The sequence below is a fragment of the Aedes aegypti genome, chromosome 2 (assembly GCF_002204515.2).
Source record: "Aedes aegypti strain LVP_AGWG chromosome 2, AaegL5.0 Primary Assembly, whole genome shotgun sequence".
Taxonomy (NCBI): Eukaryota; Metazoa; Arthropoda; class Insecta; order Diptera; family Culicidae; genus Aedes; species Aedes aegypti.
This window is the reverse complement of record NC_035108.1, coordinates 353,317,005-353,340,080: the sequence shown is the minus strand read 5'-3', so window position 1 is coordinate 353,340,080 and position 23,076 is coordinate 353,317,005. Positions and strand designations below refer to the sequence as shown.

Genomic DNA, 23,076 nt, shown 5'->3' with positions numbered 1-23,076 from the left:
GAAATCCCCCTCTTGAAAATTTTGACAACGCTTTTGGACCCAAATAGTCAACTTTGTGTAAGGCTAAATACGCTTTCCGCTGTAGAATTCCCTTAGCGTTCCAAGAACCCAAGACTAACAGCTCAACGATACGCCTGGCGCTGGCGGAAAGCTACACTACTGTAGCTATCAAGAGACAAGGTCAGGTCAAATCTGACGGAAGTAGTATATCAAAATTGAATATTTGAAGAGAACAACCCTAGAATTTAATACGAAAATTTGACCAAGCTCAGCTTCCCCATTAGCTAATGCAATTTTACACGTTGGCAGAGCATTGAATACCTTTTTTCTTTCTGATAATGTTATATTAGTATAGTGTTCTACGCTTACAATTGAGTACCCTTTTCATTCGAACAATTTCAAAAACAACTACATAAGTCAAAATCTTTCTAAATTATTCTGAGCACGAACCTGATGTTCATTGAACAAAAAAGTAAAACCATCAACGGAATCCGGTCTACGATGATGATAATGATGATAAACGAAAGCAAAGTCCTATTCTTGTCTGAGCTAATTAGTCTTATGTACAGAAAACAAGAACCAGAAACAGTCATTTTAAATCTACATCTGATTTCCTGTCCTATTACAGTGATTCCACTCGCGAAGAAAAGAACCACCGGAAATAACCTATCTCGAAACGAACCTAATTTTTGGATTAACCTATGTCACATACAGTCGAGTGCGGCCAATCTCCGAGTCCGTGTCACTAGAGGAGATGGTGGCGCGCACACAATATTGAGATATCGAAGCGAAGAGTCGTCTTACTTACACAACACAAGCACCTTTTGCGATCGTGGCTTTTAGATCCGCCAGACCTCATCATCCGGCGGTTTAGCGCCACTGTCCCCTGTCGATGACTCCGCCGCCGCGGCCGCCACCACTAGCGAAGGTCAGGTGGTCGAAACGGGCGACGAGGTCGCACTCTTTGGTCCACTGCTGCTGTTACTGCTGCTGCTACTACTACTGCTACTTCCGTTGGTGTTGGTGGCCACCGTTGACGATTGGTGATGACTGCTGCTGCTGCTGCTAGGACTGTGAATTCCGGTGTAGTAACTCCGCGTCGGGGATCGGACGTGAGCTGCCGGATTGTGGAACTTCATCACCTCCACCACGGTTATGGCCACCTGGACAATGCCGCGGCCTTCCAGAACGTCAGCGGCGCAGCAGAGGAGGTTCTGCGGGTGAAATAAATCGGAAAACATGCCAAGAAGAAATAACTCATGAAATGGTGGGTTCGAAACTCGTATGAGAGTCAGACAAGTAACATAAGATGTTGCGTAGAAGTTTTCAATCAATTTTTATTAACCTTTGTCATAGTGTTCGGATTAGTTGAAGCACATCAAATAATGCAAATGTGTTTGCGAAAGTTGCCGGAATTTTGAATTTTGATGATCGTTGACTAAAATTTAACTTAACATCCATGAAAATAGGATTACTTACGTATCATGTTACATGAAAAAACTGAATGTTCAGGCAGCCTTAACGGTAAGTTACAAAAGCGTTTCGCGTGATACTCTTAATTGTCCAGTGTAAATGTATATTTTTCGTGGATTTTTGGTTGGTAAATTTGCGTACGGAATCCTGTATATTAGGAGTTTTTTGGCTTCATTATGGAATTTCATGTAAAACTCAACTGGGCGGGGTTGTGTAGTAGTTGTATAACGGTTTAAAACTATTTTCGCTCGCTAACTATTAAGTATACGATTTTGAAACTACGCCAGGCTAAAAATAGACCTCACAAAAGTATATATGACACAATAAAGCCGCCACCCGGTCTGGAAATTCAGTCTGCTTAAAACGAGTGATTAAATACAGAGCAAGAAGCTCACTGAATCGGGTTTTCCGATCGGTTCTAGCCTTTCCGCTGTTTTCTATGTATCGCAAATCGCAACAGTCTAAATGATTTCCTCCTTTTTAGTTTCCAATCAATGTACTATGGTTCAGAAGGAAGATTCACGCGTAAAGATGTTTTTAAAGCTTTAGAATGAAAATTTAGACGAAAACCGTGTTGTACAAAGTTATTTGTATTATTTTGGTAAAGTTGTCTGAAATTGAAAGGTCTATAAGGGGCCTAACTAATGCAAACAACTTTGTAGAAAAAGCTCTTAATGCATCTATCCGCATAAATCTGCACTCTGGACCACTGTGTAGTATTACTACAATGCTGACACTCGATTAAAGCCATCCTTCCGGAAGACCCCAACCATGTACAGTCCAACAAGGCATTTCGTATTCTAGCTTCTAAGCTTCCCCTGCGTTCTTTTTGTATACTAAGAAAGGCGTAAGTCTAGTGTGCCCTAACCTATTATAGTTTCCGGTAATAGCGATACATAAGGTCAGCTGCGCGAGCCAAGTTGATGGATAAATATTCACGAATGTAAGCTTGCAATGTACAGCTTATGCTCGATAACTGGGTGCTATTTAACTGGGCTGCTTTTTAACTGGGTGCTCGCTAACTGAGCTGTAGCCCAGTTAAAAAACAGTTGAACGTCAAAAACTTTCACCATCCCGTAACTGACGAGGGGCGTGCAAATGCAAAATAAGGTTTCGAAATCGTCGATAATTTTAACTTTTTCCACCAACGTAAGGGTTTTTTGTTTCCGTTTGCGGTTGGTGCCCGGCGGGATGTCCATTGCGGGAACGAAAACTGTTTAATTCACCTCAAAATTTACAAGACGGTACGATTAAAACGCGAATTCATTGACGGAATGACACGAACACGACGCGATTCCAAAACCGAATGACGCCAACCAAAACTTTGCATCTAAGTCCCCCTCGATTTTTATTTGAATGTGTGTGTGCGTTGGAATAGCAGTCCAGTTATCGAGCACTGCTCGCTAACTGGAAGGTTCTCTCAGCCCAGTTATCGAGCATAAGCTGTAGTTGAATTCGATATAATAAATAACCTATTTTCTATGTGAAATTTGTTCTTACTATAAATGTGTATGCGATGAAAACTGTGTCTGTGTTGGAACTTTATCGTATCAAATCAATAGCCTATATATAACACATGCGCGGTTGCAATTTATTGTTCTGACGTGGAGTGAATTGTGATTGCGTTGCGATGAACTTTCAATGGGACTTAACACTATTGTATATAGGAAATAGAAATATGTTTTCTCTGGAGATCGGTTTTGGTATTCGAATGTTTTGTTTTTATTTTTCAGATGAATATTTGGAAATCATTTTCGTTGAGAGGGAGAGCATAACTTAATAAGTACAGTTATGTTAAGTTAAAAATATACGTGTATAAAATATGAAGTTCAAGGAACATGCAGATACAATAAGTCCTAGAAGTCTTGGAAAATCTGGTGTCTAATGAATCAATTCAGTTATCGCATATTACACGAATTTTACGCAAAAATACTACCTCTGCACCCGTTTTGGATGGAGCGTTAAACTATTAAGGACATCTATCCCCCTTTTCCATTCAAAGTTAGAAAAGTAGTCAAAATGCAAAGTTAGAAAAGTGGTGCAAAGTGCTTTCTGAACAACATGTTAACCCTCTAATACCCAACCCCGCCTTTAGACGGGATACACTTTAGAATTTTGTGTAATTTTTCGTAGCTCGGAAATCAAAATGATTTTATTTTTGGCTTAAACCTTGGCTCATAACACGTATATAAGGAAAGTGTTTTGTGACTTTTGAAACTTGTTTGCATTTTTGAAAAAAGTTCTAGAAATTGTATTTCTATATAACTTACAAATGCCTGGGATTCATTTAACGTGTAATACAAAAAATCGTACCTTTTATATTCTTCTACAATCAACCTATCACAGAGGAAGAGCCTGGTGGTAGTAAAATAATTTCAAACCCGTTCTTCCATTAGTTACACGGGAAATAAAATATGTTCCAGAAAAAAAATACAAAATTAATATTTTCAAAAGTACTGTAAAATTTTTTTGTTATTGCCAGAAGAGGCTTCAAGAAAAAATGAAAAAGGATAGGGATGTTCAAAAATAAAAATTATTAAAATAGAAAACCTTTTACCTCGCAAGAACACGTCGCATCCCTTGTGGAGTGCAACAGTGAAAAACTTGCGTCAATCCGTAGACCCGTTCTCAAGCCATTTCGTGACATACAAACACCGCTCCAACAAATTATAACTCCAAATATAAAACCCGAGGGAAGCATTGAACTATTTGAAAACTATTTTCCCAAGAGTCCCCAAAAAAAATCATTCAGAACTGTTTTCAGGATTTTCTAAAAATACTGATCATGAATATCTCATAGATAAATTATAATTACAAAAAAATCCAAATGAAGTCTCGAGAAATCTTGTTTTCTGTGATCTATTTTCTAATGTATACATGGAAGAATTGCTGATTAAACTCTTGGAACTTTAGGAAATTTCCAAATTTTTGAAATCATTTTATGATTTTTCGATGAACTTTTTAAGCAAGACAAGCACCAATCTTGCTAGAGATAATTTACAAATGTATATATTGGATAAATGAGACGGGAAGGAGGAAACTACACTATTTCTAACAAAGTCCAAATAATTTTAAACAAGTGCTCTTCTTTTATTCATTCTTAAAATTCCTTCGTAAACCCATTCTCAACATTTTGCCCAAATTTTCATATAGAGTTATGAACACAGTTTCTCAATAATTTCCTCAGCAACTGTTTTCGAAATGCCAACAGAAATACCTAAAATAAATCACTCAATTATTATTCAATACATTTTTTAATGGATTTACTAATCAATTATCACGAGATAATTTGAAAAGATTTTCAGGCTCATCAAAACGTCTAACATAATCCGACTAATATGTGGAGAAATAACAACAAATTATTTGCGATCACATAGTATAGATGATCATCTTACCATTTGTCGCTTTTATTACACTTGCTTTTACTGTAGATTACCATAGTATTTCACCAATTGATGATGCCTATTGAACTATGTAGCAAATAACTTTTAAATATGCGAGTTCTACTAATTTCTTAGCTCGCAATGGTAACCACTATTTTCATATTGATTTATTTTTACTGTGTTTTAACTCAAAATGTCCGTACTTAATAATCGATTGAAGATATTTTTCAATGTGTTGCCAAAATCAGGAAGAAATTGTTGCCAAAAACGGATGTTGCTAAAATCGGGGGTACGCAAAAGCGGGTGTTGCCAAAATCGGGAAGGCACTGTACTTGGAAAAATATACATGGAAAATTCCTATACAATTTTCAGTTATCTGAAGAATTTTGCTCAAGGAATTCCTGCATAAATTATTCAACTCAAGATGATTCATTAAACAAACGCTTGGCAAAAACCTTCAAATGATGTTTGATAAGACCTTCGGCAGAAGTCTGATTTTGATGGAATTTCTAGAGCAATTCAAAAAATTTATCATGACAAAATTTTACGTATACATGAATTCTGAAGGCCATCTCTTAAAAATTCAAAAAATATATCCACCTACGTATCAAGCCAGTTGAATTTGATTTTTATTCAGCCAGCTGGGGGCGATGGCTCTTCCCTGCCTCCAGAACGCCTAAAAATCTGAAAGACGAATGGAATCATTACTATAGGAATTTGTGGAAGATTTCCTGGAAAAAAGCTTTGAAGGGGTTCTGAAAAGAATCCTTAAAAAACATTTTGCGATAGTTTTCAAAACTTCTGGAAAAAGACTTGTGGAAATTTTTGGGGCCATTCCTGGAAGAATCTGCGTAAAACTTAGAACAAATCCCTGGACGAATCCAGTAGGAATAGAAATACTTAGACGTTTTCTGGAAGAATTCCTTTTTCTTTATTCATAATAAACTTATTTGAATGTAGAGGAGATTCTAGAGTAGCTCCGAAAAAAAATTGTAGGATCTTCTGAAGAAAATTAGAAGAAAATCCTTGGAAAAATGCTGGGTCTCTTAAGGTACTATTGAATATTTCCCTTGAGAAAGTTGTAAGATTTTCAAAAGGAAACAATTTCAAGAGGAATTCTTAAAAGAGGTATACCTGTATGAGCAGCCCATAGGCAGTTTTGGTGTAAAACCACCGGGAGAGTTATCCGAAAACATTCCTGGAAAAAACTGTTTGATGATATTTGGATGGTTCTTGGAAAAACCACTTTAGGTATCTTCGGAAGGATACCTGAAGAAAACCTTGGAGGAAATCCAAAATGAAATCCCTTACAATTCCTGAAAATAATTTTACGGATTATACTGGAAAATACCGCTAAGGTAGTCTGGAAAATCTTTTGGACAATAGTTACTGGACAAATCGGTGGAAGATGTCTTGAAGGACTTCCTGAAGGAATCCTCCATGCGACTATTATCGGCAACCAAATTTCAAACGCCAAATACACAGTATTTTTCTATCAAAACACGCCAATGAAAACATTCAGATGATTCCTTGTTCTGTCAGCTTCCCGCTGACGAGATTTTCGAGACGACACAAACAATTTCGCCTGAGATGTCATCAAATCAAATGAACACGCCTCAAAATGCGACTGATTTGGAGCTGCCGAACAGATTCGCTTGCAGCGCTTATGGGAAAGTTGCCGAAGAGAATGAGGCTGCCGACAATAGTCTTACTGACAAGAGATATTCGCAGCGTTGCAAAAACGTTTCCAGAAAGATTTTAACAAGTCTGTCGGTGTGAATCGATAGAGGATTGAGCAGCGCATAAATGTAAACAAACAAACACGTAATTTGTCGATGTCCGAGAAAATTACAAAAGAAGCGCGGCATCGACTTAGACTGCCGAGAATACGTAAGTTCCCCTATATTTTTGCAGAAATTCCTGTGGGATCTCCTGAAGTAAATCCAGAAGGAATATCTGTAGAAACTTTTAGAGAAGTACAATTAGGAGCTTTCTGCCGAAATTCTCGAGAGAACTCCTACAAGAATTTCTGGAGAAACCTCTATATGTTGCTCTTGAGAAAATGTTGGTGGATTCCCTCAAGCATTTTTTGAAATATTCTTTGGAGTAATCACTGAAGTAATCACGAAGGAGTCTCCGATGGAATTAATTATCGAAATATTGAAAAAAAATCTTAAAAAAGATCTTGAAAAAGATTTTGCTGGAATTCTGAGATAATTGTCTGCACTAACAACTTGAAGCATTGCTCGAGATATGTCTAAACTGCTGAAGTTATCTTCAGATGATTTCTGAATGCCTTTCTCTAAATTACGGGAGGTATTAAGTAAAACAAAATATCTTGAAGGTAATTATTAAATTGCTAGATTTCCTGGAGAATTTCCTGAAATCACCAGATGAATTGCTTGAGAAATGCTCAATCTGCTGAAGTTATTTTTAGATGATTTATGTAAGCATCACTAGAAAAATTTATAAAGACATACCGTGCCAGTACCATATTATAGACAGCGCCATATTCTGAACGGCCCGTTCCTAATGTTGAACATTCATTGTTTTTACATCCAAAATAGTAAACTGTCAGTTCCAAACATGATTCATTGTAATGTTTCGAAACTAAAATACATGGTTAAGTTGTTTTTTCAACAAATATTATACGTAAAGTTCGTTTGCTGTCCATAATAAGGAACAATGTGTGTTCATAATTAGGACCATGGATGTATATGGCGTCCATAATTAGGAACATGCATGCGTCAGACTAACATAGGATTTTTTAAATAATTGATAATTGATGGACGTTTTTTTAATCTATACGTTCATTTAGATATTAGACAAATGCAATGGCAAGACAAACCAATATCCCAGCTGTTGAAATCCTTAATAATTTAAGTTATTCAAATTGGATTTTCTTAACCGTTCAGAATATGGTGCTTGCACGGTATCTGGAGAAAACCATGTTGAAAATTCTTGTAAAATACAAATAAATTTTCCTGGGGCAATTTCTTTAGGAACCTATGGAAATATCCTGGTGAATAATGATTTCTCGAATGAGTAGTTTTAGAAATTTGAGAAAATTCCTGCGCGAATCCATGGTGGAATTATTAGAATAATCAGCGAAAAAATCCCTGAAGAATTTGCAATTAACAAAATAAACTTCAATGACAAGCCTGGATGTTTATAAAATCTACTAGTCAATTTTGTGTGGCGAACCCCCCAATGGGCGAAATGATACATAATGATCATAATAATAAAAAATACATGGATCGTTTCACTCTCTTAGTAAATGAATTGATTCATCAGACAACCACAGAAAGACTTACAGTGATTAAAATATTGATAAAACAAAGTACGTTTACAAAAGTACAAAAAACGTAGTAAAATCCAATAGCGTTAAAATAAATACTCTCGTTGTGTAAAAGAGTGACTAGACCAAGACGATCGTTTCTTCTAGAGCTTTACGAGCAAGTTACGAGGTTCGTTTTTTCTGGTACGAGATGAAATTTAGTATTGCGAGATTTCCAGTAAGTACACCGAGCTGCTCGGAATCACCGACTTTGCACAGTTTAAGTGTTTTCCTGACCTAAAGTCTACAGTAAAAGCTGCTATAAAACTAGAGAGATACATCAAGAGCGTAAGACCACCGTCGATCGATTAGGTTTTGTGTGTTCTTGAACAACTTAGGAAAATAGATCTCTTAATTCTGGTCACTGTTTTTTTTGTAATGGTGTAATATTTCAGTAAGTTTAAAACGCCTACCAGCTGCACATCTATCTACCACACTTACGAGTGTTGTTACATTGTTTGAGTTTACGTGCACGTGCTTTAACGTTTCTTTATTCAAGTATATACGATTCTAACTTGTGAGATCCTACTTTCTAGCCGTTGACAACCGTTTCACGGTTGGGAGAAAGGAATAAAGGAAATTCAGACCAGTTCAGAGGTTAGTTCAGTGTGTGTGTTTCACATAAAAATAAGGCAACTGCTTTCCTTAACATCATCTTCTCATCGGAATTTGTGTTTGTTTCTTGTTTTTTTTTTCTTTTCATTGTTAGATCAGCTCTGTAATGTGTTACGTCGTTAGCGATTTCCATGATTGTGTGCGGTTATTCTCTTGTTTCGTGTGTTAATTCTTCCTAGTAGTTGATTTGCTGTTTAGTAACTTTTAATTTTGATTATATTTTCATATGATTCCTAATCTACAATGTAAAATCTACGTTTAACGATTTTGTATGTGTTTTAAAAATAGCGTTAAAATATGGTAAAATAAATATAATTGTATGAGATTTGCAAAATAATGAGATTTTAGATTATAGAAAACGTAAGGTACATCTTATTAAGAACCAAATTAATGCAAACAAAATCACACTCAAACGTGGGAATTTAAGCGGTTCGTGGTGAACCTAAGCCTCGGAATGGATCTGTGTGGGCGGCGATGAACGAACGGTGCAGTGAAATGATTTACCTTGAAGGTATAAATTGAACGAAAGACGACGATGCGAGTGTTTTGTGAGAAAAATGTTTGGCAAACATGGTCGAATGGAATGGCATTTCGCGTGAAATTCGTAAAATGTAAAACTTACCAGTTACAAAAGCCAATTAATCTAAATTGTCTTACGATTTTAACAGTTCTTTTCCGTTCGTTTCGAAAGGAATGAAAAATCGCACATTTTGCTTTGCTTCCTTCTGCTTTGTTTCTTCTACTTAAACACTCTTTCTAAAAACAACGAAATCGCATCTCAAAGCAAATCAATTCACTTTCACCTTTATTTGCGAATCGCCTTTTCTAAAACTAATAAAACTAAAATTAAAGTTGATACTTTAAGTACGCAATCAACTGAAAAAAAGTTGTACCGTTTAAAAAATAAGAAATCTACGTTCTCTTTCATAAAATTAACAAAAATATGAAAAACTCTGATAAAAATTTAACAAATTATGGATCGATCTCACCTCTCTCCTAGTAATTGGGAAGAGGATACAAGTACAAATAAACGACCGTAAAAACGAACGTTCCCAGACAGAGAATCGTGGATACGGTCGAATGATTCGACTTCCGGTTCCACTGTTTTGCCTCCCTACATTCGTTGTCCTCCTCGCTGTCGCTTCTTCTCAAAGGACTATTCACAATCTTGTCGCCACTTCCCGAATTACTCTCCCAAAATTCAATCCTCTTACTAACAATCTTCCTTCCGGCCGCAGCCGGATCGTTCTCCACCGAGTTGATGTTGAAATCCACCACATTCTTCGGTTCCGGCCCGGTCGGAGTGTTGTTCAGATCGTTTATGCCCTGGTTGGCATTCGTTGGCGTAAATGCCGATTCCTCATCCAGCGAATTCATGCTCGATTCCGAATCGTCGTAGTCGTCGCCCTGGCGGCACCGGAACTTCCCTATATCGCTATCGTACTCGCACTCCTCGATGATCTCGTTCAGGTTTCCGCCGGACTGGTCTTGCCTCTTGTTGGCGCTGAATTTGGTACTGGGGAACTTGCGCTTCCGGCGTCCTCCACCGCCGTTTCCTGCTCCTAGATCTAGCGAAGCCGGGACGTTCCTTCCGTCCGCTCCTCCTCCACCGCCACCTGCCGACGCAATTGCGTACCGATGGACCTCACTCTCACTAGCACTAACGGCCCTAAGCCTAGCCTGAACCCTCATCACATCCTCCCGCTCGGCCAGTGCCTGTTCCTCCTCCTGATCAAAGTGATACTCTAGCAGTGGTTTAGCGCATTTGGTGCTCGGGGTGGAAGTGTTACGTAGCAAGTGGTTATTAGCAAAGCTATGCAAGGGATTCGGGGAAGCTCGGTGGTAGTTACCATTGGGCTCCTCACCATGGCCACCACAGGGATGGTGGTCCCTTTCGGTGGCGGCCTCTGCTGTTGTTGTATTGGTGTTGGCTGCAGTGAGTGTGCTGAGTTTATCAGTGTTCTCGTTACAGTTATTGTTGCTCGCGGAGATAGATGATGGTGGTGGGGGTGGAGGAGGAGATGTAGGACGATGTACCGGACCGTGGGCCATCAGTTCGGCGCGATGTAGCAGCGCAAAGACGGTCCGAAACATGGCCGGTGGGTTCGGAGGTTGGACATGGTCCTCCTCGTCCGGGTCGGTTTGCGACTGTTCCAAATCTTCCGGGACTGCTGCTGATGGTGGCGGTGGGGATGGTGGCACGATGTCCTGACAGGAGCATATCAACTCCTGCAACCAACACCAATAACAACAGGAGAGAGAGTTAGTTCCGCATGGTCAGAACGAGTTTTTTTTCTGCTTAGACCCTAGGTATGTGTGTATGTTTGACAAAGGGGCTAGTAGCTATACAAGTATACACAACAGAAGATAGGCAAAGAACCTTCGGTTTGGACAAACTATGTACAACGATGTATACGTTATATCGAAAGTGAAGGTCAGAGAAAACGTGTAAAAAGCCATCCCTATTCTATTGCGTAAAAAGCACCGATTGCCTAACAAAGAGTATCAAGTAGAGATTATGCACCGACTCTACTAGAAAGTGCAACTGAGTTAGTTTTCAAGTGATGTTAATATCAGACCCTAAGCCGGTTGTCTAAACATCTATCCGAAAAGCTATGGTTAGAGAAATTTGTGTGCTTTTGTTAAAATATTCGGTTCCAATTACGATTATCAAGAGTTAACTAATAGAAAGTTAGTTAGAAGAAGTGCAATCACTAAATTGAAAAAAAAAAACAGTAGAGCAACCAAAAATCAACTTCTACCAAGATATGAAAACATAAATCACAACTGTTAATGGTAATGTGTGATAGATCGAACTCACCTCATCAACTCCAATCCTGCGACAGGCATCGAGAAAATTGTCCACATTCCGGCGACATCGGGCCATCGTGAGTTTAGGCTAAAAATATGCAAAGAAAGATTATTAGATAATAGGGAAAAATATCAGAGAAGATTACTTCCTAAACCCTGAATAGAATTTGGTCGGAAATCATATCATGACTTGAAGGGAAGACTTAAGAAGACATTTTAACGAATTTTACCAGAAATTCTGACCGAAATTTTTATTGGATGGATTGTCACAAGAAATCATGTGAGAAACTCCTAAATACTACCTATTGCAATTTTCTATAGTTTTCCAAGAAACCCTTTTCCCAGGAAATCCTAACAAAATTATCAAGAATATCCTGATGGAATTTCAGGGTTCTACTACCTGGAAAAAACTTGGAAAACCTGGAATTATCAGGGAATTTTATTGAGCCAGGAAAAACCTGAATTTCTCAGAGACCAGGCAAATTTCTTCGAGGAAGTAATTGATGTATATAATAAAGCATTTTGGCGTCAAGCTTCTCAGAAAACATTTCGCTATTAAAACGCTACTTGAACTGTTCAGTGACGATCTTCGCGGGTATGATATTCTATCGACTTCCCAACACATGTTTGAATGTTATGAATATCTCTAAATTTGATCAGTAATAGATTTACAAAACTTCATGCACGATTTTTATTTTTTTTCGAAAATTGAAAAACTGGAAAACTAATTTTGAGAAAGTAATCTGGAATTCAAACAACTTTCAACTTAACATGTCGAAACAATTAATTTATCAATGTCAGGGCTCTTTTTGAAAACTTGGCCCGATTTTGATGCAAGTCTCTAAAAAAGTCTTTATTTTTGACAAAACGTCTTAAAAGTTTATATTTCTTAACCAATATGGTCTTCAAAGTTTTCTTTATCCTTCTTGAGCTTGCAGAGAATTTTGGTGCAAAATTCAGTAGGCTCCAGAGAAACCTTCAATGACCCAGAAAAGCTTCAGGAATTATCCTAGTGGTTTCTTCAGAGATTTGATCTAGAATACTTTCAGGCACTCCTACAGGGATCTCTTCAGAAATTCTTCTAGAGATTCCTCTACCAATTCTTCCAGATATTGTTCAGAGGATATCTTGAGAAATTGCTCCAGAATTTTCACCTGGAAATTCTCGAGCACTTCAACGTTACTATCTCTAGTAATTTGCTCAGGTTAATTCAAGAATTTTTGTAAAAAATCGTTCAGGAATTTTTTTTTTTTTTTTTTTTTTCGAGAAACCCGACAAGAATTTTTATGTCTATTTCATCCACGATAACTCCAAAGAATTTCTTCACGTCATTTTCCCTAAGAACTTTTCAAAGAATTCCTCAAATATGACCCTGTGATTTATCTTTAATTTCCTCCACTTTTTTTTCTAGGGATTTCTTCAGATTTTCATCCAAGGATTACAACTGCATTTCTTCCAAACATTCCACAATGAAATTCTCAAAAAAATCTCATGGAATTTCCAAAACTTCATTAAAGGTTCCATACTAGTCATCACTGTAGCATTTTTTCCAGAAAATCCCCCGAATATTCCTACATTTTTATTTAGGAGATTCCGTTCGATGTTGTGTTTAAAAAATCTTGCTGGATGCTATCCAGAGTTTGCAGCAGTGGGGTTGTTGAAAGCTACAAAGCTCATATTTGGCATTTGGCAATGGGCATCGTACTGAAGTACTCCTTATTGCAAAGTTTCAGACCTCCAGAAAAACACCCCATGCCAAAGTGAATCATGGATTGCCCAATTAGCGCTGCTTCCTACTCTTCTGAAATTACCTCAAGGGTGTGTGGGTTCTTCTAGTAACCCTTATTTATCAAGAGTGACTTAAGACCTTATACAAGTTTCATCAGAGGTTACACACTTAAAAAAAATACGGATTACGGTGAAATTTCACCGTAATCTCAACAGCTGAAGGTTCGGTGAAAAATCACCGAACAATCCGTGAAATCTTTGAATGAAATCATAAAGAAAAACTAAATGGTTTGACCGGGATTGGAACTCTCGACCTACCGATCAGGAAGTAGGCTTGCTACCACTAAGCCAGCTTTCACTGCTTGTTAGTGGTGTGCAAAAACTGAAATAAAAGGAAACTCATGCCTGCCAGAGCGGCTGTCACACGAATTCTCAGAAGTTCGGTGAAAATAATGCTGTTACCGAACTGTTCGTTACTATTTCACAGGGTTACAGTAAAATTGTTTGTTTTACGAACTTTTTCCGGTAAAAAAAGAGATTTCACAAATTTTCTCCGGTAAATTCGTTGATTTCACGGATTTTGCCGGTAAAAAGTAGATTTCACAGGAAAATCTGTTTTTTTTTATATATATCGACAGTTCAAACTAGGTAATTTATTTCACAGGAGACTGCGATTTATTTTAAGTCTTCTTCTTCTTAGTATTACGTCCTTACTAGGACAGAGCCTGGTTCTCAGCTTAGTGTTCTTATTAGCACTTCCACAGTTATTAACTGAGAGCTATCTTTGCCAAAGTTGCCATTTTCGCATTCGTATATTGTGTGGCAGGTACGATTATACTTTATGCCCAACCACTCGACTAAGGAAGTGTGTAGTTTAAAATTTGCTTTGCGTTCGCATTTTCATGGAGAAATGCCTAGAAAAATTCCTAGAAGAATACTTGGACAAATCTTTAAATACTTCCTTGAGAAATCGCAAAGAATTACTGTAGGGATTCTTAATGCAATCTCTAAGTAATTCCTGGAGATATCCTTAGAAAAATTCCTAGTTGAATTCTTAACGAAATCGTGAAGGGCAATGTTGAAAGAAATTCCTGTAGGCATCTTTGGAGAAATTTTTGGTTGAATTTGTGAAAGAATTGTAAACGGGAGCCTTGGGGGATGTCCTAGGGAAATCGATGAAAGGATCACCGGATAAAATCCAGGAGAGATATCCAAAACAAAATACTTTGATGAATTACTTAGGAAAATACCCGAAGGGATTTCATGGGAAATAGGCACTGAATGAACTCCTGAAGAGCCTCGGGCTGCAAATTGTTCAAATAAAGAAACCTATCTATCTATTCTAACCTGAAGAAATCTTCGGAGTAATATCTGAATCTGTGGGCAAATACCTGATTCTTCTTTAAAGTTTTATGAATTACACTACCCGTCATAAATACGGACTCATTGAAATAAGTATTGCAACACTCAGCTGAATATTGAATCACCCTGAAAAGTTTAGCATCACCTCAAAACAGGTAAATTCACATTGCTATATCTCGAGATCCTTACGACTTGCAAAGAAGCGATCTTCAGCAAAGTTGTTCAGGGGATCAAGGACACCCGGAAAGCAAATACTTTGGTTCGAGATTTTGTCGCTAGGTGGCGCCAGTGAGTATGTAAAATTGTGTGTGTATTTACTTAGATGGTATTATACTTTTTCTAATGTGTAGCAAATTACTTTTGTAGCATTGGAAGTCTCATTATCAAATACAATACAGTTGAATACAATATAAGCTGTGATGTTGTTCCACATTGAAATAGCTTCTAACATGCATTTAAGAAAAAATGTGGATGCATTAAAAAAAAGACACTATTGAGTCAATTTTTTTTGTCTATCCAATCCATCCAATTAAAGTACAGGTCGGATTCGATTATCCGGAGTATCGATTTTTTTTTCACTCCGGTTAATCGAATCCTCCGGATAATCGAATCACTAAGAAAAAAATTGAAATCTTCGATAGAAGAATTTGAATGTTATCTTTTTTCGTTGTTTTATTTATATGATGCGGAGGCGTAACCAGAAATTATTTCAAGGAACAGTAGGGGTCTTTACAAGAAAATAAAATTTTTGATTACCATACACAAAAACTACTTTTTCAAACTCCCCCTTTCCTTAAATACGTTCAAAACTGCAAAACCATTCATATTGTATATTGCAATACCAAATTATCTCAGATTTATGCATAAAAATTTAAAAACAAGAACATCTAAAAACAAATTCCGGATAATCGAGTCTAAAATTCCGGATAATCGAATCCCGGATAATCGAGTTTCCGGATAATCGAGTATCCGGAGACCGAATATCGAGTCCGACCTGTATTTCTTAAACCTAATTTTTTTTGGTAAATTTCCGAAGAAGTCCTGTCGGAATTTGCCAAGAAATTCTTTTCAAAATTACAGGTAGTCATATCCGTATTTTACTGCTCATCCTGTCGAAATTTCCCAGGAAACTAGGAAGTGTAGAAATTTTCCAGAAATAGAATTCATAATTTCTGTTGGAATTTTCTAGGACATCCTGTATTAATTTTCCAGGAAACCCAGTTAAAATTTTCCAGACCAATATTCTGAATTTCATAAATAAATCTAAGGCAAATCTCTGCTAAATCCGCTGAATTCTTATCGGCTTTTTTCAGGAAAGCAAATTTGATTTTTCCAGGAAATTCTGTCCCATGCAGTCCATAGTAATTTCACAGGAAATACTGTTAAAATTTCCAAGAAAATTCTATTTTCATTTCCGAGTTAACTCAGTCGGAATTTTCCAGGGGATTCTATGATAATTGGAAATCCTAACGAAGTTTCGACGGAATTCCTTAAGAGACAGATATAATAATAACATGATGTCAATGGAAATCTCAGCAAGATTTCGTCAGACATTCTAACTGGATTTCAATAAACATCCAAATGCAAAGTCGATGGAATTTCTAACAAGATTTCTTTTGAAATCCTCTTAGGTATTTTTTTCCCCGAAATTTTCGTGGCATTTCTCCAGAAGTTCCTTTCCTTCGGAAATCCTATCGAGATTCCATCGAAAATCCTATTAGGATTCCTCCGGAAATGCTCTTATTAGAATTTATTTGTAAAGCATATCAGGATTTCTCCGGAAATCCTGTCAGAATTTCCCCGAAAATCTTATAAGGAATGCCCCGAAAATCCTATCAAGATTTCGCCGGAAATCTTATCAAGATTTCTAAGGCAGCCCGATAAGAGTTTCTAAGGAAATCCATATGGAATTTCTTTGGAAATACTGAAGATATTCTTCCGGGATTCCTGACGAGATTTCTCCTATCATGATTTCTTCGGAAATCATATCAAGATTCCTTTGAAAATCGTATCAGGATTTCTTCAGACATTCTATCAGGATTTCTCCGGAAATCATATCAAGATTCCTTCGGAGATTCTTCAGAAATTCTATCAAGATTCCTCCGGACATCTTATCAGGATTGCTCCGGAAATCCTATCAAGATTCCTTCCTCCGGAAATCCTATCAAGATTCCACCGGAAAACCTATTAGGATTCCTCCTGAAATGCTCTGAGGATTCTTCCGAAATATCTTTTAAGAATTCCTCCGGAAATCCTCTCAGGATTGCTCCGGAAATCTTCTCAGGATTACTCCGGAAATCCTCTCAGGATTGCTCCGGAAATCCACTCAGGATTGCTTCGGAAATCCCTATGGAATTTCTTCGGAAATCCATATGGAATTTATTCGGAAATAATGACGAAATTCTTCCGGAATTCCTGACAAAATTTCTACATCAAGATTTCTCCTGAAATCACTATATCAGGATTTCTTCAGAAATTCTATCAGGATTCCTCCGAAAATCCTATTAAGATTCCTCCGGAAATCGAGATTTCTACGGAAATCCTTTAAGAATTTCTCTGGAAATCCTGTCAGGATCCGGGAATCCCATCAGGATTTCTTCGGAAATTCTATCAGGATTTCTTCGCAAATCCTATCAGGATTTCTTCAGAAATCCTATCAGAATTCCTCCGGAAATCTTATCAGGATTCCTTCGGAAATCCTATCAATATTCCTTCCTTCGGAAATCCTATCAAGATTCCACCAAAAATCCTATTAGGATTCCTCCGGAAATGCTCTTATTAGAATTTATTTGTAAAGCATATCAGGATTTCTCCGGAAATCCTATAAGGAATGCCCTGAAAATGCAATCAAGATTTCGCGGGAAATCTTATCAAGATTTCTAAGGCAGCCCGATAAGAGTTTCTAAGGAAATCCATATGGAATTTCTTTGGAAATACTGAAGATATTCTTCCGAGATTCCTGACGAGATTTCTCCTATTAGGATTTCTTCGGAAATCATATCAAGATTCCTTCGAAAATCCTATCAGGATTTCTTCAGACATTCTATCAGGGTTCCTCCGGAAATCTTATCAGGATTCCTCCGGAAATCCTATCAAGATTCCTTCCTCCGGAAATCCTATCAAGATACCACCGGCCCAGATAGCCGTAGCGGTAAACGCGCAGCTATTCAGCAAGACCAAGCTGAGGGTCGTGGGTTCGAATCCCACCGGTCGAGGATCTTTTCGGGTTGGAAATTTTCTCGACTTCCCAGGGCATAGAGTATCTTCGTACCTGCCACACGATATACGCATGCAAAAATGGTCATTGGCACAGTAAGCTCTCAGTTAATAACTGTGGAAGTGCTCATAAGAACACTAAGCTGAGGAGCAGGCTCTGTCCCAGTGGGGACGTAATGCCAGAAAAGAAGAAGATACCACCGGAAATCCTATTAGGATTCCTCCTGAAATGCTCTGAGGATTCTTCCGAAACATCTTTTAAGGATTCATACGGAAATCCTTTCAGGATTCTTCCGGAAATCCTCTCAGGATTGCTCCGGAAATCTTCTCAGGATTACTCCGGAAATCTTCTCAAGATTGCTCCGGAAACCCACTCAGGATTGCTCCGGAAATCCATATGGAATTTCTTCGGAAATAATGACGAAATTCTTCCGGAATTCCTGACAAAATTTCTTCTATCAAGATTTCTCCTGAAATCATATCAGGATTTCTTCAAAAATTCTATCAGGATTAGGGTTACATATATCTCAGGAGCACATAAATGTACCGACGAGCCTCCAACCAAATCGTCTCTCAGCTCATCGGAATCCTAGTGTGCTGCGCTTGCTGGAGGTTCACGAAAATTCTAAAAGCGCGCGCTAGGTGATGTGCTCTCGGGGAGACTCGTCTCATGCGCTGTTCGGCGCTACGGCTCGCCATCGGTATCCAAGTTGTGAAACAACTGCTTAGTAACGAAGAGCCTCTACAACTATTTTCGCTTCATTATACAGGTGTCTAGATGGTCTACATGATATGGTTGAAGACTCGCGATCCAAGAGTTACAATTTCGATCCCCATTGAAAACTTTTGTAATCACTCAATTATTGCGCTGAATTTTAAACAGCACATGTGACGGAGCGCATGAGACCGCAGTGAGACACATCTCGAGAAAAATGAGGCGCACAAAAAAAGGTCTCACAAATTGTGAGTCACAATGTATAGCGCTCCCGTGCACTTGCAAGCAATGAGGCTCCTGCACCTAAGGCTACAGCACGTGCACAGTAACTCTAATCAGGATTCCTCCGGAAATCCTATTAAGATTCCTCCGGAAATCGTATCAGCATTCCTTCGGAGCAATCCTATTAGGATTCATCCGGAGCAATCCTATTAGGATTTGTTACACTAAAAGTGGAAAGATTTATTATTCAATGTTCGGTTTTTGAATCAATTTTTGTTAGAGTGTAAAACAGAATCAAATGTATATTTTTTGCTGTGTGTGCTACTAGCGCAGACGACAGAAGGTGTAGAAAGCGAAGGTTTGTGGAGATTTGGCGCGATGCGAACGGAAGTAGGAAGGAGATAGGAAAAAGGAAATCATAAAAGTAGAAAATTCCGTCGAGTTAAGACGTGTTTGTTTTTCGTTAAATAAAATTCTTAAAATACAGTCCACTTGCTTTTCGTCCCTGAACTATCCGAAGAACATTTTGGTCCTTCGAGCCGGATGTCGGATTAGTGGATGGAAGCAGTTTAGATTCTCGGTTCGTGCGCGAAACGAGAAAGAATCGACGCGAGTTTCGGCAGTTGCGACGGTCGAATCGCGAAGTGAATCCGATTGCATGCGTTGCATCGGATAGTGTTTTCCGATAAACGTGGTCGGAAATCGAATTCTGTTCCCGATTGAGTGGTCGAAGAAAGCTTCCGGTTACTTGCGCGTTCCAGAAGTGTGTGCTGCTAGTCGGACGGCAGAATAGAACATTGAAAAGTGGAGGTCAAGCCTCAACGAAGAAGAAGAGCGTGAAAATTGTGTGGTAGTGAGAAAAAGAACTAAAAGAACTATTCACATGTAATTTTTTTGCGTTCTGGTAAAGAGAAGAAAGTGTTGTTTCCGTCGACGCCATTTTCAACCCCGACCGGTGAATTCAGTGTGCTTCGTAGTGTGCGTGAGCAGAAGGAGGAAGCTGAACAGCGGCAGAAAGAGAAGGAAATGGCGGAAAGTGTTGTTGCGTTGGAGCAGTGTTGCCACGCTGCAAGGTCGAAAGTGGTGCGAATAAAGTCGGCCATTTTGAATGCAGAGCAGGATCCGGAAAAGTTCACGCATCATGGCTTGAAGCTGTATCTGAAGACGGTCGATTCTTCTTATGAGGAATACAACAATTTTCAGAATCGTATTTATCTCACCGATCCACGGAGGAGAGAAGAATTCGAGCCGAAATTCGTCGAATTTGAAGAGCTGTACGAGTTCGTTCGAATTTCCCTCTGTGAGATGATACAGCACTACGAAGACATCGAGAAGGCCATAGCGAACGAGGCAGCATTGGAGCGAGAGAAGCAGCTGCTGGCTGTGAAGTTTCAAGGTAATGCTGTAGCAATCGAAGATCGTGCTGGATCCAGTGGCGTACCAGAAAGCGTCGTGCCGTATAGAATGCCACCATCGTTGTTGTTGCAGCAAACACCATTGCCAACATTCGACGGCAAATACGAGCACTGGCACAAGTTCAAGGCGCGATTTTGCGATATTGTTGACCGGTGCACCCAGGATTCCCCGGCGACGAAACTCCATTATTTGGATAAGGCGTTGGTCGGAGAAGCGAAGGGGGCAATCGATGAGCAGACCCTCAACGATAACAACTACGACGGTGCATGGAGAATTCTGGTCGAACGTTACGAGAACCTCTCGATGGTGATTCATGGCCACGTGACAAGGTTGCTGAACTTGAAGCAGATGGCCAAGGAGTCGTCAGTGGAACTGCGAACGTTGATCGACGACTGTACGAAGCGTGTGGAGTCCCTGGAGTTCCACAAGCTCAAGATGGACAAGATGTCTGAAGCCATCGTTATCACATTGCTAGCGTCAAAGTTGGATCCGAGTACCCGAAGAAGCTGGGAAGCATCTTGTGAACACGGTAAGTTACCTGTGTATAAGGACACGATTGCATTCCTGCGAAAGCATTGCCATGTTCTGGAGCGGTGTGAACAAAATGTCATGCCAATCAAGAGCAAGATCGTGCCGATGAAGACCCAGCCATCTATCATTACCAGTAAGACGCACACTGTGATGATTTCGAAGACGACCGATGGATGTCCCGTGTGCGGAAGTGCTCATTCGATTGATGCATGTGGAGCGTTCAAAAGGTTGAATGTTGACGAGCGGTATATGAAGGCGAAGCAGCTGGGATTATGCTTCAGCTGCCTGCTACGAGGACATCGAACGGTAGCCTGCAAGAGCGGTAAAACGTGTCCAACTTGCTCGAAGAAACATCATGCACTGATGCATCCGGAAGAGAAGAAGCCTGTTGCAGTTGAATTCCCTCAGCCACCTGCGGCAGAGCAAGCAACGAGTTCCTCCCATCCACTGACAGCAGCAAAGTGTACGATTCCAATCGAGCCAATGCAGCCGAAGCAGATTTTGTTGGCGACAGCTATCGTGATGGTGTATGATTCCAACGAAGTAGCGCATAAGTGCCGTGTGCTGCTGGATTCCGGAGCGATGGCAAACTTCATGTCAACCAGAATGGCGGAATTGTTGCGACTGCGAAAGGAGGGTGCCAACATCCCAATCGATGGAGTGAATGGGATGAAGACTGTCGTGAAGTACAGAGTGAACGCTAGAGTGGCATCAAGAACAACTGGTTTCCAATCATCGTTGGATTATCTGGTTGTGCCCCGAGTGACCGGTGCATTGCCGGCTACTAAGATCGACCCACACAGCTGGCAGATTCCCAAGTCGGTGGAACTAGCAGATCCGCATTTCTACGAACCAGGTCGCATTGACATGCTACTCGGTGCGGAGCTGTTTTTCGAAGTGCTGCAAAAAGGTAAGATCAAATTGGCCCCGAATCTACCATTGTTGCAGGAGAGTCAGCTTGGATGGCTCGTTTCTGGACCGGTGTCCGACTCTGCGGTGATCGGAACCGTGAAGGTGTGTCAAGCTAGAAAATCGGTGGAAACCGACGAGCAACTGTGCCAACTGCTGCGGCGGTTTTGGACTATCGACGAGTTTGGAGGTGATGCGTCGCCAAGGCCAGACGATAGATGTGAACTAAGTTTCCAGGAGACGCACAGTAGAACCAAGGATGGCCGTTACGTGGTAATGCTGCCATTCCGCGATAATGTTGAAGAGCTCGGAGAATCCCGGAACCAGGCTCTGCGGCGATTTTTTTCCTTGGAGCGTCGCTTAGAAGGTCTGCCGGAGTTGAAGCAAATGTATATTGATTTCATCAGCGAGTATCTGGCACTTAGCCATTGCCGAGTTGTTACGGATCCCGAATGCGATAGGCCGGAGGCTGTCTACTATCTTCCACACCACTGCGTGATTAAACCAGACAGCTCAACTACCAAGCTGAGAGTGGTGTTCGATGCTTCGGCGAAGAGTAGTACAGATTTGTCGTTGAACGATGTGATGGAGATTGGGCCCACAGTGCAAGAGTCACTCTTCAATGTGATATTGAGATTTCGCTTGCATAAATTCGTCTTCACCGCCGACATCCCGAAAATGTATCGGCAGGTGATGGTTCACGAGGCTCATCGAAAGTATCAGCGAATTCTGTGGAGAGAAACGAAAAATCAGCCAATGAAGGAGTTGGAGTTAAATACTGTTACTTACGGTACAGCTGCAGCGCCTTTCTTGGCGACACGATCGGTTGTCCAGTTGGCTAGAGACGAGCAAGAAGATTTCCCAGCGGCGAGCGAGGCAGTTGAGAAATGCTTTTACGTCGATGATGTGATGACTGGTGCTGACACGCTTAGCGATGCTAGGCAGCTCCAGCGAGATTTGATCGCACTATTGGATAGAGGTGGATTCCAGCTCCACAAATGGTGTGCGAATGATGAGGCGTTACTCGAGGACATTCCATCTCATGCCAGGGAGAAGCAGATGAACTTCGAAGACTGCGAGATCAACGGAGTGATAAAAACTCTTGGCATCCTTTGGGATCCCTCCAGCGATGAATTCCTGTTCCACGTGAAGCCAATTAGAGATGGCTCTGAATTTCCCACGAAGAGGTCAGTGCTGTCCGATATGTCAAAACTGTTCGATCCTCATGGCTTACTAGCACCGGTGGTACTCATCGCCAAACTGGTAATGCAACAGCTATGGCAACAGAACGTAGGATGGGATGATGCGATTCCAAAGGAGCAATTTCGTATATGGAACCGATTCAGATCCGAGCTTTG

The 23,076-nt window shown here is 39.8% G+C and overlaps 1 protein-coding gene across 4 annotated transcripts in view; it reads right to left on the bottom strand.

The window, feature by feature from the left end:
• Nucleotides 1-354: 354 nt before the first annotated feature.
• Nucleotides 355-23,076, bottom strand: part of LOC5579065 (leucine-rich repeat and calponin homology domain-containing protein 1) — a 235,944-nt gene continuing 213,222 nt past the window's right edge. For 2 of the 4 annotated variants that reach the window (XM_021846324.1, XM_021846325.1), the window contains 2 exons: nt 11,630-11,707; nt 7,488-11,037 (listed from right to left, as the gene is read on the bottom strand). In XM_021846324.1, coding sequence (XP_021702016.1) covers nt 9,805-11,037; nt 11,630-11,707 — 1,311 coding nt within the window. In that variant the 3' untranslated portion in view covers nt 7,488-9,804. Of the gene's footprint in view, nt 1,215-7,487; nt 11,038-11,629; nt 11,708-23,076 lie in introns of those variants that run through there. The other 2 variants (XM_021846327.1, XM_021846328.1) reach the window with 2 other exon arrangements.